We start from the raw sequence: 19,187 nt of genomic DNA, 5'->3' as shown, positions 1-19,187 counted from the left end.
TTTCGAAAAAAAAATAATTCTTCAGAACATCTAAGAAAATTGATTACATTATTCAACTAACATTCCACTCCTACCTCAATTTCGAGAAATCACTATTATACAGGGTGATTGATTGGTGTTATTTACAATCTTACAGGGCGTTCCAGAACGGTGTACAATACCAAAGTTACATTTTTTTAAATGAAACACCTCGCTTTTTTAAATCAATTGCCCTATATTTTATGTGAGTGTCGAAAAGTACTACAAAGTACTTGGAAAATACATTAATGATTAATATTACCGAATTACCAATCTTGTTTTTTTTGCTATAAAATTTATATCTGATTTTACTGTTTAACTGTATTATCCTCTTTTAAGATATACTATATATACTAGATTTCAATTTAATTTTAATAAACAAAATGAAATGATTTGATATGATAACTTTAAATATGAAGAGGAAGTTTGTGATAGTTCTATCCATATAGTGTCCAAACATTGAACCTATTTTCACTCTGTGTGTTATAAATGTGAATAGCGTTATTTTTTGATGTTCTAGTCACTTCGTTTTAATAATAAAATCATATTATTTAACTATAACCTAATCCATTTTTTATATTATTTTTTTTGTTTATGAAATAAATTACACCCATTCCATAAAATATTTCTGTTTGAATATAATGAAATAATCTAACCATATCAAAGCCAGTTTCAGTAAAAAATATTTATGTTACTTTTATATTTAGAAATCTTTTGTCTGTATTATAATAAAAAATGTGTAACACATATTTACAAAATAAAGGATAACAAATTTAGTCATTCGTTTTATTATAGAATAATTTCCAACTTCTCTAAAATCATTTACCGTAAACTTCCAAGATAAATATCTCAAACTAATTGTACTCAGACTAACCTCTCATTTATTTGTCATTATAAACTAACATAAGCAAAAAAAATTAATGTTATGAATACTTCATTGAAAATTATAAGAGAATGTGGTAGTGCTCGCGATATTTGGAACAGATGAAACAAAGAATCGCGAATGTTAACTCCACTGAGCCTCATATGACAAGCCCATCATTGTTAACGAACTCCATAGAAAAACACTTCATTCTCCTACCGACTCGAATTACCGCTTCGAAATACCACTGTTCAGTCAACTATTGAAAACTAATCCTGAAAATACATTAAAAAGATTTTGGCATAAGTTGGCTAACAAAATAAATTTGGATAAATGAATACGTAGTTACTATTTTATTATTACATATTTTAAATTGTAGTTCTACATAGTGATGCATATTTAATAATAAAAAATGTATATGATATATAGTAAAATTAAATTTCCTTTGTTCATTTAATTCAGTGGAATGCGAGTATATGCAGTTGATTATAATCTGCGCAACAAGGAATCAAAGAAATTTTTTATCTCTGGTGTAGAAATATACATTCAAATATTTTGTTATATATTGGCTTTGTTATTCATAGAATGATTAATAAACTATATTTTTATGTATATCGCTTTTTTGCTTGTTTCCATCACCTTTCGCAAAAAATTTTAAACCAAACTCTTATATTGTTTCTTTATTGCCTTAGTTTTAAAGTCGCTATTTTAAAGTTAGTCACAATAATTTCAAAAAAAACTGTTAGAAGAAGGTTAAGGGAAGAAGGAATGCACTACAATATTTACCGCTACCTATAGAGGAAATACGTTTTAAGACAGCATCTCATACCATAAGCAGCTCTTATTTTGTCTTCTAGTAGCTACTTCTATGGCACTTGTCACAGCTTCAGTGAATGTAGCTTTCATCCACATTCCATATATTTGAAATCATGCTGATATTTTAGCAATTCCCAATTATTTATTTTTTCTTTCTTTGCTTCCGAGATAAATTCAGTATATAGAGCAGATGTACTTGGCCTGTGAGTTACTTTCCTCTTAGACGTTTGCTGTACAGTTATAAACTTAAGTGTAGTTCCTATTCGGGATAACATAGGTTTTTTCCAGTACCATTCTATGGACGTACATGCTGGTTCTTCAGTGCGACGATGGAGCCACATCAAAAAAGCGACTGGATACTTGCATCCTCCAGCTGAAGCAGCTCAATCATGACATTGACAACTAATAATTTCGCCATCATATTCATTAACAACTATTATCACGTTGTATGATTTATTTTTTACTTTATGTTCTGGACATATTTTACACTTAACTGTGCAAACGCCTTCCTCCCGGTGTAGTTGGGCATAGCCGATCGCATCGTCCCTATAAGATTCCCTAGCAGACCTGAAGAACAAAAACAAAGACCATTTATAAATATAACCTAAAATAAGATTTAACAAAATTTGTGAATGATTAAACTAGAAGGCTTGTGAATAAATAATTTAGACATTGTTATTCTAGAAATAAAAAGCAACCATAAGTGCATCTACCTTGGGAAAATGCTGTTATCGGCTGTCAAAAAATTTGATTCCATATTTGTTCCACTAGCCAATATTGATCAATAATTGTCTTAAAAATATTCCAGAAATACCTCAGAGATAGAAGTTAACAAATAAAACACTTACAACCACAAACGAATAACAACAAATCAATAGTCTAACTTTACCTGCCTGTGATTTCATCCGGGTTGCTACCAATTCTCATTATAGATAACATTTCAAAAATTATTATATTTTATTTTATGTAATTTACAAAAAATATACATAATTCAGATCAAAATATTAGAAATATGTGTTTATTAGACTATTCTTAATGGGATGACCACAATTTGTTGTATATTTTGAATGTTGTCAAACAGCCTATTTTAGAAAAGGACTGGTCGGGAGGTGAATGAAATTTTAATAAAAATTCCTGTAGTGTAAAGAATTTATTTGTAAAAAGCCTTACATACCTTTATTTACAACAAACTACAAATCCATCATTCAATATAACTGCACAGAATTGATGCTAAATTGTATACAGTTAAAGCTTAAAAAAGTATCCTTTAATACTCCTAAAGCTCAGTCATACCCAAAAATAAAGTGACCAAAATGCAACATGTTCAGTGCTAATATGCATAAAAAAATAAATCATGTATTATCTACAGTACAAAGGTACATTGTATCAGAATTTTTTATATAGGATTTATAACTGTAGATAATTGGACAAATTACAGTCGTAAAAGAGAGTCCACTCCGTTTCTGCCATTAGCGCCAGCGAAATAATTATAAGGGGTTGAATACATGAAAACGAACAATTAATTTTTATAAAAATATATATTAGATTATGAAAATAATAAGAAATCTAGTCTCGGAAAGAAAAGAATCAGTTAAATATTTTTTCCCTAAAGTTAGATACCCGTTCTGAAGTATCAGCTAATTGAAATTTGCGCTAATCTGACTAGATTGACAAACTTATACAACATTTGTTAATATTACATCATACCTTGTCTTGTATGCACTAGAAAAATACATTTGTAAAAATTTTATTTCACAGACATTTTTTAAAGTGTAGATGTGATTTACACGTATAACAAAAATATTTGAACATGAAAATATCTAGATGAGGTTGTTTACAAAAAAGTGATTTTTGTCATAACTGACGTACATGAGGTACTGCAAACCAAATTTTCACCTCGATAGAAAGTTTTTATTTGTAATATATAAGTAATAGCCTTGAAGCATATTTCAAATGTATCTATTCGCAATCACTAAATTGAATTTAACGGTTCAAATTAGGAAGTATACAGGCAGAAATCTCAAACATATTGACAAAATATATAAAATTATATACACTGGATATCATTTATAAAAACCTCGGTTATAACGACGTATCGGTTATAGCGACCATATTTTCCGGACCCGTGATTCTACAAGCCTTAAGGCCTGGTTTCTCTGACCAGATCGGCCCGAAATATTCCGGTGGTATAGCACGAAAAGTTATTTAATATTTTCGGTAAAACCCAGTATATGTGTGGTACATAGTAGCGGTTTGTATAAAAGATCGGAACGAAGTTTCGGGAAAGTGTGCGGACAGCAGTTCGTCTCAATCAAACTAGTTTTGATTTGAACGATTTTTAAACGGATCAGTTCGCCGGAACTTGTTGAATTTGTTTATATTTTAGAATTCTGTGCATTTTTATTTCTATCAGCATTATAATTATTTTATAAAACATAAATGTAAGAAGATATGTCCGTCGGTAAGAAGTAGGGGAAAGGGGGGTAAGACGGGACGGAGAATCTCACGTGTCGTACGAACGACTAATCACAGCCGTTCTAGCTTGTAATGACGCGCCGTTGCATTGTTTCTCAGTCAGCACTGTCACTGGTTACTGAGATTACGTGTTTGTGACTTAGCGCCCAAAAACTTGTTTTTATCAAGTTGCTTGTTATTTTCGCGTTCTGTGTGGCATGTGTCTTTCAACTATCTATAGAGAGATCATCTATCACTGAACTATTTCAAGAAGCTTCTACGCAGGACAATGAAGCAATAGCTCTAAATAGGCCGTTGATGTCAACAGACGGTTCAGTTATTCCTGAAAATACAATGAATGAAACGATAATTTCAGATGCGACAGCTGAAGTATCTGACAAAGCCACCATGGACCAACCACTGATGATTGAAGCAGAGCCTGAACCTGGATGTTCTTCATGAATTAATAATATAGAAATTGACCAAAGACCAACTACTCCACCATCAGTATTTTCTGTTGTTAGTCCTCAATAAGTGATGCCTTATCCTGCCAACCGGAAAATTTCACGCGTGGAAAGGAAACGAGGAAAATCAGCTATTATAACTTCTTCTCCATATAAAAATGAATTGGAAGAATCAATCGAAAAGAAGAGGCAGGTAGGAGAAAGCAAAAAGAGAAAAAAAGATGCGAAAGAAAAAAAAAGAACGAGAATATCAAATTGACTAAAAGAAGAAAATCGCTAATAAAAAAAAAGAATAAAAATAGTCACGCTTTACCAGAATATGATGAAGAGAAAAACAATATTCCTTGTTTTTACTGCAACGGAAGACACATGGAATCAAATGAAGGATGGGTCGCGTGTTCCCACTGTGGGAATTGGGCACACTGTAGCTGTGCTGTAGTAGAAGAAGAGGACGATGAGGCAGTGTTTATTTGCGAGTATTGTGGTCAAAATTAAATAATTCTCTCATCCCCATCTTGCCCCAGTGGGTACTCCGTCTTATCCTACCAAATGTCAAAATCGAGTGTTCGATGACTTTGACAAAATTATTTTTTTAATTTCTTATTTTTAATTTAACATGTCTAACGAGTTCCTGATTCTCAAAGATTAATAATGTAAGAATTATTTTTAATAAATAATCATCCAAAATAATTAAAATTGAGCCTTTTAGTCCCCTTCAAACGTTAAGGTCCCCGTCATGCCCCCCCTTCCCCTACCACAAATTAGACTTTTCTGCGCTAGAGGATGAAATATTAATTGACAAAGTGAAAGAAAATCCTCCATTATATGCAAAAAAATTGAAAAGTTACAAGGACATGAAAATGAAGGATAATATTTAGGCAAAAATAGCAAAGGAAATGGGAGAATCCGGACATAAAAGAACAGGTACCTTAGTAGAAGCTAAAATGTTAGAGAGATAAAAGATTTTGTGCAAAAAGGGGATTCATTAAAAAAAAAGAAACTCCGTCATTGCACTAACGAAGAAATAGATCAGTTACTTTTAAAATGCTTTAAAATCCAACGAAGTCGCAATATTCCTATCTCTGGCCCAAATCTGCTTGCTTTTTTAAAATCTATCCCCTGTAGCTCCAGGGAATCATCAGAATCGGGAGAAAAAATTTCAAGAAGTTGGGTCCAACGGTTTTGCGTTAGGCATACCATTGTTTTTAAAAAACTTAGCGGGAAGCCGCGGGACGCCCATCGGCAACATCTGATGATTGGCTATCCAAAGTTTGACCTACTATTCGAGAAGGCTACAGTAATAGTGACGTATTTAACGCTGATGAGACAGGTTTATTTTATAAACTTACGCCTGACCGTACCCTTCACTTCAAAGGAGAAAAATGTTCAAAGAGAAAACTTTCGAAAGAAAGGATAACTATTTTAGTTGCTGCAAACATGAGTCAGAAAAACGTAAGCTTTTCGTAATAGGAAAGTCTAAAAACCCGCGTTGTTTCAAAAATGTAAAAAATTTGCCAGTCGATTATTACAATAACCAGAAAGTCTGGATCCGATCTTTTCAACGAATTCCTTTTAGATTGGGAGAAGGAATTAAAGAAAAAGCGCAGACACATTTTGCTACTCATCGATAATTGCCCTTCTCATATTTTTATTTAAGAGATTTTGAATTTATAAAAGTTGTATTTTTACCACCGAACACAACGTCCGTTGCCCAGCCAATGGACCAAGGGATAATACAGAAAATCAAAACCATTTTTAGAAAGCAGCTTGTTTTAAGGTTTCTTCAAAACGTGGAGGAAAATCGGGAAACAAAAATTAGCATCCTTGATTCTATTATAATGGTCCACCAAGCTTGGGAAGATGTACCTGCGACAACAATAAAAAATTGTTTCAAACATTCTGGTGTCCTGGGAAATCAAAATGAGGAACAACCATCAGAACCAGCCAAAATTAACGCACTGGATGAACCTGAGTTTTTGCCGTGGTCCGAATCCTTAGAACTGCCAACCATAATAAATAAAGATATTTTAACCTTATCAATAAACTTGACGCCGATATTTACAGCGACAATGGAGACGAGGATGACCAACTGGACATCCTACCGTTAACTGAAGCACTAAGGGCGGCACAACTCCTGAAGAAATATTCGTGATGTGTGACAATGAATTTTATACTCAAAATATTAAAAATTGCCTTGATGACATTGAAAAAAGAATTTCGCGAAAGTTTTATCTAAAAAAAATGTAAAAAATAAAGTTATTACTGATTACTTTTCAGCTCGAAATTGATAAAAAATTTATACCTACATACTAAATTATCTGTATAATTTTATGTTTGAAGAAAATTGAGGATTATAAATTGTAAATTAGAGTTTCGTTTTGGTTTAATAACTGTAAATTGTATATGAATGTAAAAAGATTTATATGCTGTGTAAAAAAATTTAAACGCACTTTGTGTATGTAAAATATTTTTCATATTTTAATATGTAGTATATTTTCCTTTTATGTATATTCATTACTTTACAAAAATTAAGTTTTATATCATTATCTAATAAAGCATTTTATTATTATATGTTGGCAATGTGTAATTGATTTAACGAAATTCCTATTTCACATTTGCTTAATGTAATTAATCGGCTATAGCGATCAAATGTGCCTGGTCCATGGAAGGTCGTTATAAACGATATCTAGTGTATACAGCTATTTCGCACAAGATCAAATTATAGAAATACCAGGACAAATGTAATAATTTTTCTGTTTTTTTTTGGATTTAGACTGAGGCGATACAATGGATGGCAAAGAACTAATAAATACAAAATAAAAACCAAAAACCGGAAAACATCCATTCTGCATAATATAAATTTCCTTATAGTGAATAAGCTGTCCATTATAATTTTTAGTCCAATAAATGTTTGAATACATTAACAATCTACTTCTTGCTCTAGAATAATATATATATATATATATATATATATATATATATATATATATATATATATATATATATATACAAGGTGTTCCAAAATTATCTTTACAACTTCAAAAATTCGAACTTCGAACATAAACAAGATATTTATATTCTGTCTTTTGCATGTATTACAGCAACTAATAAAGTTTATTTTTTTAATAGGCTGAATAGTTATAAGTGAAAATGTGGACACCACAATAAAAAGCTCAAAGCGTGTCATGGTTCATAGAAACGAAATCAGATACACGGTTCAACGGAACTTCAGGACAAAATTCCAAAGAGATCTACCATCCAGATCCTCCATCCGTGCATGGCACACAAGCTTCATGAGGAACGTATCATATTGGATAAAAGTGGAGCCGGACGACCCAGCACAAGTCCAGAAAATGTGGAGTGAATACGGCAAACATTCCAGCACAATCCAAAAACTTCAATTCGTTAGGCTTCAAAGCAACTCCAAATGCCTACAACCACAATCCGCAGGATTCTTCATAAACAGTTGCGTCTGTATGCCTATAAGGTACAGTTGCTGTTGGCACTGTTACCAACAGATCGCCCAAAACGTGTGAAATTTGCCGTAGACATGTTACAATGTATCGAGCATGATGAAGATTTTCTGAAAAAGGTGTTTCAGTAATGAGGCCACGTTCCATGTGTCTGGTACAATAAAACGCCACAACGTACGAATTTGGGGTTCTGAAATCCCACATGCAGTAGTCGAGCTTCAACGAGACAGCCCAAAGGTTAATGTGTGGTAGGGGCTTATGCACAACAAAATCATTGGTCCTTTCTTCTTCATAGAAACCACATTTACTGGCTGCGTGTACCTGGATATACTTCAAAACTTTTCTCTTCCTCAGTTGGAAGAATTAGGGGAAGTCGGGGGAATACCGCGCACGGGGGAATAACGCGCAACCAGGTTAATCAGAATCTATAAACTTCTTAAAGACTTAGCAACACTGCATATGTTCTTCCATTAGAAACAAACATCCGTCGAAAGTTTCGTTAGAATTTCAGTGTATTGCAGAACGTAAGTGAGGTCTGTGCGTTTTAGGTTATGTTTATGTTATTTGTTGTGACCTCCAAGTGGAGGTGAGTTTGTTGTATTATATGCTGTTAGTATCGTTTAGGTTTTGAATTGTTGCTTAATATATACTGTTTCATTTGACTATGAATAGCACGCTGCGCGGAATTACCCCATATGGATTTTCTTTGGCAAGTTTTTTTTTATTATAGAAAAAATGCCAAGGACATATAAAAGAAAAACAATAAGGGGTCAGTGGACTGAGGAGCAGTTGAGAATGGCTATGAATGCAATAGAAGCCGGACGAGCAGTGAGGGAAGTTGGTAGAGCATTCGGTACACCGGAATCTACTTTAAGGGATAGAAGAAAAGCTAACAATTTGATAAAGTCTGAGTTGGGAAGACGTCTAGTGTTCACTAAGGAAGAGAAGCAAGCCCTTGCTTTACACATTATTAAATTAGCCAATGTTTTATACAGGATAACTCGTTCAAGACTTATATCTATGGCTTATGAGTTTCCAGTAAAAAAAAACAAAGAAATGAAAGATTCGATAACGAAAAAAAAGTTGGCTAGTGAAGAATGGGTCTATTTTTGAAGCGTAATCCCCAGATAAGCCTTCGAAAACCAGAAGGTACAAGTCAAAACCGAATTACTGCCTTCAACAAAACTGAAGTAGACCGGTTTTTCAAGAACTTAGAAGATGTTACGGAAAAGTACAAATTTACAGCCAATCGTATTTACAATGTTGACGAAACAGGAATATCGACTGTGCAAACTCCTGTAAAAATATTGGCTGCAAAGGGTCAGAAACAAGTTGGCTCGATAACATCTTGGGAAAGGGAAAAAAATGTCACTGCAGTTTGTTCAGTAAGTGCGTCAGGACAATTCGTGCCACCGATGTTTATATTTCCTAGGACGCGTATGGTTCATACATTGAAGAACGATAGGCCAATTGCTGCTATATATGGTTGCTCCAAAAACGGATGGATCAACGAAGAATTATTTTTTGACTGGATCGTACATTTCAATCAGTTTTTTAAGGCAACAACCGATCATCCGGTGTTGCTTGTGCTGGATAATCACGGGAGCCATATTTCACTAACTATATATGAATATTGCCGAGCTAATGGAATCTTTATGGTATCGATTCCTCCGCACACATCACATAAACTTCAACCACTCGACCTAACTTTCTTCGGACCTCTCAAAGCGGCTTTTAATCGGGAATGTGATTTATAAGTTCATTTAAATATCCAGCAAGAACCTAGTACTGCTACGCAAGCTAAAAATGAAATCACTCCACCTCAAAAAGGAAATAAACCTACTCAGATTTTTAAAGAAAACTCATCTCTCAATGAATCACTGAATCTTATAGAGAAAATAGTACCGCTGCCAGTAATGACTGAGAAGAAAACTGTAGCCAAATCCTACAAAAAACAACATTCGGAGATTTTTACTTCCACTCCACTGAGAAAACAACTGGAAGCTAAACAAGAAAAAAAAGATAAGAAACTTACAGAAGACAAAAAGATAAATAGAAAGGAAAAATTTATTAATAAGACAGCAAATAAATAAAAATTATCGCGAAAAACATCTTGTGTAAGAAAAATAGTAGAAGACTCTGATTCTGAAAGTAGTTATGACGAAAGACAGTTATACGAAGATGATGAACTAGATGATGTAGACTCAAAACAATGACGTTTGCTTGGTTTGCGGAGAATTTGGACAGAATCATGAATTATGGTACCGTTGTACTTTCTGTTCAAATTGGTCACATTCTGAGAGCAGTGGATGGAAAACAGCTGATGGATATACTTGCGATATGTGTACTGCAGACGCCAAAAAACGGAATTTAAATAAATAACAAACCATATTTTATTGTTGGCAATTAAATACTTTCTTAGGTATTTATATATTTTTTTTAATCTTAAAATACTGCTGTTAAGAATATTGTTTGGATTTTTCGTTTATATGTTATATCGAACAATAAAACATTTCCAAATATAATGACTTTGGCTTCTTACAGTTTTTTTTTATTCATTAGGCATATTAGATATACATGCGCGGTATTACCCAGAGCATACGCGGCATTACATTTTATGCGGGGGAATACCGCGCTTTACTACCACCTCATAAATTTATTAGTCAAATTACAAATATTAACAATATATAATAAGGTTTTGGGTACTTCCTTAAGTAACTAATATAATTCAGTCTACGTGGGGTAAAAATGAAATTTATTCATTTCATATTAATCAAATTTTGCACATTTCTCCTTAGTCGCGCAGTATTCCCCGACTTCCCCTACAGACGATTATTTACTTCAACAAGGTTGGTGCACTAACACACTGGTTGACAGCAGTTCGGAAACACCTCAACGAAATTTTTCCCAACCAATGCATTGGACAGGATGGCCAATTCCATGGCGACTTCTTTTTGTGGGATTATTTGAAGGACATTGTTAATGACATTGATGACTTGAAACGCTGCTTTACACAAATTTTTAGTACAATCACAGGAGACATGTTACAGCGTACATGACTTGGAATTAATTACAGACTGTAACTGCTTAGAGCCAACAATGGTGAAAGAAGTTTTATCTTTAGGTCCCAATTTTGCACAAAATATTTCTAGTGACAAAGAATTACCTGTGACAAATATCTTATGTAATATTGAATGCAACACCAATCATCTAAATAACGAAATTCAAAATAAAATATGATCTGATACTTGTAATATTATCAATAATTTTAAGAATAAATTGAAAAACAAACAACAACAACGAAACTATTGTTCATAGCATTATTACGTTTAATATTTCAAGTTCTTTCCGAGCAAGATTGAGCATCATTTGTTTGAGCAATCATACTTTTTGAAAGAAAATTATTAGAACATCTCAGATAATTAGCACTCGTTGAATCAAAAGTTACAGATAGAGATGCTCTAGGTTTTGATTTCATGTTTAGGTATATTCTGTAGTGATTCAAATTTAAAATGCGTTTGATATAATTCTACGCTGTTATTATGCATGGACTAAATGTTATTTATACTGGACTAACTTAGCTATTTACATAGGAGATGGATTACTATACCTACATTTATCTTATCAATTATGACCTTGTACAAAGATTTCATTTTTTATAATAATCTTGAAATGAATAAGACTGAACTTGGTTTGTGATAACTACATACATCATAAAAAGATAGCTTGATTAAAACAATTGGACATCATTAAACATAATTGAAATAATTATTAAAGTAAACATTTATTCTTATTGGATTGATTAATCTGGCAAACAATTTCACAAGATCCCCAAAAGTTCTCATGTTTATAGGAAAATAAAATAGTAAATGAATTTTATTGTTAATAGCCATATCCATAACTCCATTTTTTTCCTTTTACCATTCTATGATCTTAATAAAAATATGAGCGTTATAAAAGGTTGTCCAACTATAATGCACGATGTCAATTGTGGGCCGCACATTTACGTCAAGTTTTTTCCCCATCTTAATTTGACATTTCTTTGTTTCAGTGTTTGATAAATTCAACCACGGAGAGGTACACAATTGAACAAAACGTTAAGATTGTTAAAACCTTTTACGAGAATGGGCGTTCGAATCAAACTGCATTTCGTGCACTTCGTGATTTTTTTGGTCAGCACAATCAACCAAATGTGTCCTCAATGAGGAGAATTGTGCGCAAATTTCAGCAAACCGGGTCTGTATGAAATGTGAAAACACCTGTGCATGCTCATCCCGTTCGTTCTGCGGAAAACTTGCTATTGTTCGCGATTTTGTGGCAGAAGAGCCGTCAACCTCGACTCGTCGTCGGCGAAATTTGAATAAAGATTTGAATTTACACGCTTACAAGGTTCAATTGACTCAAGAGCTGAAGCCTACTGGCCATTTCAAGCATCGTCAATATGCCGATGGTTGGTTGAACAGACAGAAGTGAATGGTAACTTTACAAAGAAAAATATCTTCAGAGTCCTCAGTGGATTCTTGTGGCCAGAAACTGGGGATATGGACGATATGTGGTTCCAACAGGATGGTGCCACTTGCCATACTGCCAACGAAACAATGGCTCTTTTGCACGAAAAATTCTATGGTCGTGTTATCTCTCGTCGTGGAGATGTTAATTGGCCGCCACGATCATATGATTTGAAACCGTTGGACTTCTTTTTTTGGCGATATTTGAAAGAAAAAGTGTACGTTAATAAGCCAAGAACAATTCAAGAGCTAAAGGATGAGATAATTCGGCACATTAATGACATTGAACCGCAATTATGTCTCAGAGTCATTGAAAATATGTACCATCGGATATAGGTATTCCACCGAAGCCGTGGCGAGCATTTGGCCGATATTTTGTTTCACACATAATTGTCATAGATCCTTGTATCATTATAAAAAATATTAAGATAATTTTCTGAAAACTTTTTGTTTTATTTACAATTAACATCGTGCATTTTGGTTGGACCACACTTTATAAAAACAAGATTTCTTTTTAATAAATACTGTGTCATGAGTTATTTATTTTTTTATCATTAAAATGGTTAAATATTAAGCTTACAATGACGTCGTTATTATGTATTATTTTATCTAATAATTCATTTACAAATTTGCGATTAAGAAATGACAATTTAAATGAAATTACTCAGTTGCTTTGATAATTTCATCGGCTGAATCCTCTCATTAATACAATTTTATAGTCACAAAATAGAAAAGATTGCCCTTTGAAAATCTGAAATACTTTGATGTCTAGCAATAATTTATCCTTTATCCTCAAACTTGACATAACTGAAATTTAAAAATTTGACAAATAGGATTTTCAAAATATTAATTGATCTAAAGTAGTTTAGAGTCTTTTTAGCATAAAAAAATATTCAAACCACAAATTGAAAAATTTCTCAAGTCCCTTCTATGAATCACCTTTTATAGTATGATTTAAGAAAAAAACTCACATTCAGGTTTAACTACTGCTAGTACCTAAAGCAAACGAGTATTAGTGTAACATTGGCTAACCTAGATTTTTTATAAATACTAAATTATTTTCATTTTATTTGCATTCACAAAACATAGATGAGAAAACCTTTTGCTGTTAAGTGTCTTATTGTGAATTTATTCAACTTCTCCTATTATCTTTCTTCCATTGTGTGTGTCCAGATTTTGCAAATAGTACAAAATGGGCATTGCATAATTTTTTATGAAGGACTCAGTAATAACCTTATTAGTTCTGGATTTTTTCATTGTTTTCAATTACCTTCAAATATGTTCTTTTTTATTCAATGAGATATATATACATTAATAATTGAACTTTAATTGTTACAAGTTTAATAAATTTAACTTGATTTTATTTAGCAACAAAAATTCTTACTTAAACTAATGCAAATGAAGTGAATAATTTGGAGTACTATGTATTTATTTTATTACTTATATTTTAAGAATACATCTTGCTGAGATTTGAAAAATAGGGACCAGGAAAATCCAAAATACATAAGATTCCTGCTGAGTTCTTTGAAGATATATTTTTAGTACATTAATATAAAATTAACATATCTGAAAGTAACTTTAATTGTGAATAGTCTATAGATAGCCCAATTGAATATTGCTTTCAGTATTTTTAGCATTTCATAAACATTGTGAGGAATTTGAAAAATTTTTGATCATACCAGACATTGACTGATAAAATACGGTTATTTTAAACCAATATTGATTTTGGAATTGAAATGTGTCTTCCGGATGACTATAGGACTTTTCGGAAACTATGATAGGGTTAACTCGTTCATGATCTGAATGTCCGGAAACTAACCTCAATCACGTTCACTATTGTTCGGAAACTGATCGAATTAATCGGGTCGTAGTCATACGATTGGATCCCTTCTACCCGGGTAGATCAGTAGGTAAATGAGGTTACTAATATCAAAAGGGGCAATCTCCATTTTTTTAGCAAAACGAGTTCTATGTCATAATTCTCATACTTGCATGCTTTATCAGATGAGTACACAGTTCAGTATCATTCTCGGTAATATCCAATGAAAAATGCAGTAACAAAGTTACTATTAGAAACAAATACGGCAATCTCCACTGCGAGATAAATATCGAAACCAGCAATCTGCATTTCCGCCAATCAGAGACGTTATTCGATTATGGCGCGAAAGCTATTGAGCTCATAACCAGTGTTACCAGGTGAGTTTACCTGCAGCTAGCAGTAAGTTTGTTAATAATTAAAGTTTAATATTCATTTATTATTGTGTAAAATAGTGATTACTATGGAAGTAGCTCCAGTTGTCGTCACACCAGATGCTGCAAGGAAAAGAAACAGAGATCCTATAAAATGTAAGTGTAATGTCGCTAAGAGACTAAGGTTAGAACAAATTATTTATGTATCTAGAGAGCCGATTTCTGTTACTGCTTTGAGATTCTTTGTATTTTAGTCTAAACAATATTCATCTAAATCGTTACCGGAGTACCTTGAATGTGGTCATGGGACACAAGCTTAAAAAAGCATGTTGCTTATAATTAAAGAAGTAAAAGATTTTCATGCAGCATTTTTTAGTTCCACTAATAAGCTTCCACAAGACCCATTCATTCTTAAGTACTGCACAGTAAGTAGCACCATGTAAACGCCGCCGACCAAAAAACAAGGAACATACACCGAAATAAACTACTGTGAAATGTTTTGTAAGAATCTTTTACAAGGAAAATTTGCCTGTATGCCAGGCTTCATTTTTGAAAATATTAGGTGTTCGAAAGCATCGTTTGAATTCTATTATGAAACATTTTTCAAAGACCGGAAAAACATTTGTAGAGAAAAGGGGAGACGACCGTAAGACACCTATGTTTCTGGAAAAGCAAAATGCTATTGAGAGCTACATCAAACGTTTCAAGTGCATAGGATCTCACTATTGTCGCTCAGTCACAAGGGGAATGTATCTACCATCTGATCTATCAATAAATAAAATGCACAAAATGTACAACAATGCAGTAGATTAGGAGTTACAAGTTAAGAGGTACTAATTTAGATTTGTTTTTACTACCAAATTCAACTTGAGCTTCAAGACACCTCGTATTGATGTTTCTTCCGCCTATTTGGAAATCGTGTAGAAACTAAAAAATGCGTCTACTGAAGAAGAAAGAAATAAATTAGCAACTGAGAAAAAAATTCATAAGCTCAGAGCAGGTGCATTCTTTGACCTTTTAAGAGAACAACGTGAAGATTTAATATTATAACTGGAATTCATTACTAAACCAAACGAGTACTTAGACTTAACTTCAGAATCGGCAGCAAGTTTGCATTTGCGTGAAGATTGTAGAGTATCTGATTGGAAAATTGCCGTTAAAGAAGTCGTCCGTATTTTTTATTCGTTATTATTTTAAGCTTATAAAAAAATATTTATAACTTAGTTTGATGTGCTTTAAAAGCGTGTTTTCAAGTTTTTTTAAACTATATTTTTACCAAAAAACTTTATTTATGTAAGTTCTATTTATTATTGGCAACAAAAAAATTGTAATTTTTAGTTCTCCTGATTCAAAAGATTGCTGACCCTTGGGTTAACCTGATCACAGTTTCCAAAAAAGTCCTTATAATTTCATCACAAAATATCGATAATGATATTCAAAAGAACTATGATAAACTGATTTTTTGTCATTATAATTACAACAGCCCTATAGAAATGATTAAAAAGTAGAATATATAAAAAATTAATGAACATTTATTCTTACATCACAGTACCATTTATACACTTCTGTTCACTGAAAAAGCATACATTCACATGTTGTCTTTGTCAGTGACAGATAACTGAATAATTGAGTTCAGTTGAAGTAAAAGTGTCTTCTCAGTAACTGAAATCCAGTAAAATGCAATTATTGCCAAATTGGAAGTTGGCTGAACTGAAAGGGTTAATAATTATGGTATAATGAGAATGTTTTTGTAAATACTTACCTGATAACTTAATATCAGTAACATGGCAACAAAAAATGTCAAGTAAATTTACACAACAAAAAAAATTGCAAAAACCTGCCAAAGACTTGTCTGCTATTTCATTGAACAGAAGACTACAATTGTTTATATATTCCAATATTGGTTTACTTATTTAACATTCTGATATTTCCAATATTCCAAAATTTATTCATTCGGCAACTTACAGTTACAGGTTAGAAAAGGAATGATTGTTAACTAAAATTTCAAAAGTGTATTCATTCATTAAAAATGAGATTTCATAGATTATTACAAAAAATTGTAATTGTTATTACAGCATAGCCACAATTGTGTAGCAATATGCAGCTAAGAAATAAAAAATAAAAAAATGGAAGGAAAACTTCACATTACCATCTCTGACAAGAGTTTTATAATGTCAAAAGGGTAAATAGTTATTTATTTAAAACATAAAGAAAGTGAAGTGTGTTTATCAAGTGAATTTTTATCTTTCACATGTAAACTGTCAAGAAAAAACTACATGCAAAGTATGTTTCATGAAGACCATTGATATCAAAACAACAAAAAAACAATGTATTCTGGGTAAAATTTAAAAAAATCAAATAAATTAGGAATAACGATTTCATGAATATACCAGATTAAGTCTAAATCGCAATGTTTTCAATTGTTATGAAATTTGAATAAGCTGACTTTACTGAGAGAAATAAGAAACGACTTATTGCTACTTTCACTGGCATAAGCATTTTATTTAACCTAAAATATTAACATGTTGAAGATGCATTGTTTGTAGAAATGTTTTAGCAAAAATGATGTTATACACATTATTTTGCAAAGATATAGAAAGGTTCACTAGTGTAATAAAAAAATTGTATACAACTAAACATCTATTACTTTAGAGATCATATTGCCACTTATTCATATGTGTAGATTACTGATTGTATACAACTTCTACAGGATAAATGGATAAATAGGAAAAAAAGAGAAATATGTAGTTGTTACCATATTAACAAAAGTTTAACAAAAAACTATCTACATTGACAATATATTAAATAAATTAAGATAGCCGTAGCAAAAATGAAGATATTTCCTTGATATAATTCAACATAAATTAGCCGTTCATGACTACTTATAGATTTTAAAACATACTGTTATATCAATCATTAAATGTATTAACCAAATCACCCCAGTACTTTATAATGTTTATTTTGAAGTTGTTTTTAAAACTGAATTTTAAACTTTATATTTTGTTTCTAAATTTTGGAAATGTTAATTGACTTTATCATCAGCAAATTCAGCATATATGTTTAATTAATAATGAGAAAGTATAACAATTATCCTCTAAACAGCACTGAACATGTTAAAGTCTCTATAACATGAAGAAGTATGAAAGGATTTGTGAGGAAAAAAATTAAACAAGGAAAAATATACACCATTAAATAAAGAATTTCTGTTATGAACCACCATAATGATAAACTTATTATATCTTCAGAATGTTCTTTCATTAGCATACATTTTATACAACTATTGTAAGGAACATGACAATTCCACTTTGATATTAAATTAAACAAAACATATACTAAGATAAAAGTAGAATGGTTATGTTTTTTACCAATATTCATTTGGAGCACACTTAGTTGTCCATAGCATATCTTCGTGTCCACTCCCTTGCATTTCTAATAGCTTCTGATTCATTTACTTTCCACAATTCAGCTACATCATTAGCTAATGGATCATCTGGGTTAGGAGCACTAAGTAAGGCCTGAATGGACAATAAGACAGTACGGATTTGTAAAGCCGGACTCCATTTATCCTTAAGAATGTCAAGGCATATTCTACCCAGTCTATCAATATTTGGATGATATATTTTAGTAATAAATCTTACTTTTGGTGCTGACATAGGATAGTCCTCTGGAAGGAACAATTCTAATTTAAATAACCCTCCCTCGAAGGGGGAACCTTCAGGACCTGTCACTATTACATGAAAATAACGAGCATTATCTTCTGCGGGTACAGCACTAATTCCTGGTACTGGCTCAGCCATTAAACGTTGAGTTTCTTTAATTATTCTGCGTGGAAGGGCTGCCATTTTTCACTTAGTTATCAGTGTGAATATTTATCTAACTGCTGGTATAAATAATTCACTTCACTACCACACAAAATATGCGTGTACGAATTGTAACTTTATTTGATCAATTTATTCTCTCATTATTTTTTAACTATACTTTATTTTTTTAATCACGGCGGTAGATAACTAAATCCGACATATCCACAAACGTTTTCATTCTGCAGCCGCAATTTTATCCGCATTGCGCATGACAGATTAAAACTGCATTGGCGGGTAGTTTGAAAATAAACTAAAATCGAACACCAACATTGTTTCAGTGAATAACCTTTTCAAATTTATATTCTACATTGGAACCTATATCATATAAAAATTTCCAGACAAATCAAATAAAATTGAAGAATATGCATGATTATGTAATTTGGAATCTGATTTGCATCTTAGCCTTCGATGTCATGTTTTCAGTTACTTTTTTCGCTGGCTAATTATTTGATGTTTAGCTCTTTCTCTTTATACTTGACCTGGTTGACTGTACACTTGAATATGTTTATGCTAACCTACATATAATCAGTAAAAAAGTGGTA

At 32.1% G+C, this 19,187-nt stretch overlaps 1 protein-coding gene across 1 annotated transcript; it reads right to left on the bottom strand.

The window, feature by feature from the left end:
• Positions 1 to 2,833: 2,833 nt before the first annotated feature.
• LOC130900189 (ubiquitin-conjugating enzyme E2 N) lies at positions 2,834 to 18,852 on the bottom strand. Its single transcript, XM_057810640.1, has one exon. It carries the CDS (start codon positions 18,625 to 18,627, stop codon positions 18,172 to 18,174), a length of 456 nt encoding a protein of 151 aa, XP_057666623.1. The 5' UTR covers positions 18,628 to 18,852; the 3' UTR covers positions 2,834 to 18,171.
• Positions 18,853 to 19,187: the final 335 nt, after the last annotated feature.

This window comes from Diorhabda carinulata, chromosome 1 (assembly GCF_026250575.1).
Source record: "Diorhabda carinulata isolate Delta chromosome 1, icDioCari1.1, whole genome shotgun sequence".
NCBI lineage: Eukaryota > Metazoa > Arthropoda > Insecta > Coleoptera > Chrysomelidae > Diorhabda > Diorhabda carinulata.
This window is presented reverse-complemented; position numbering and strand designations above follow the sequence as displayed.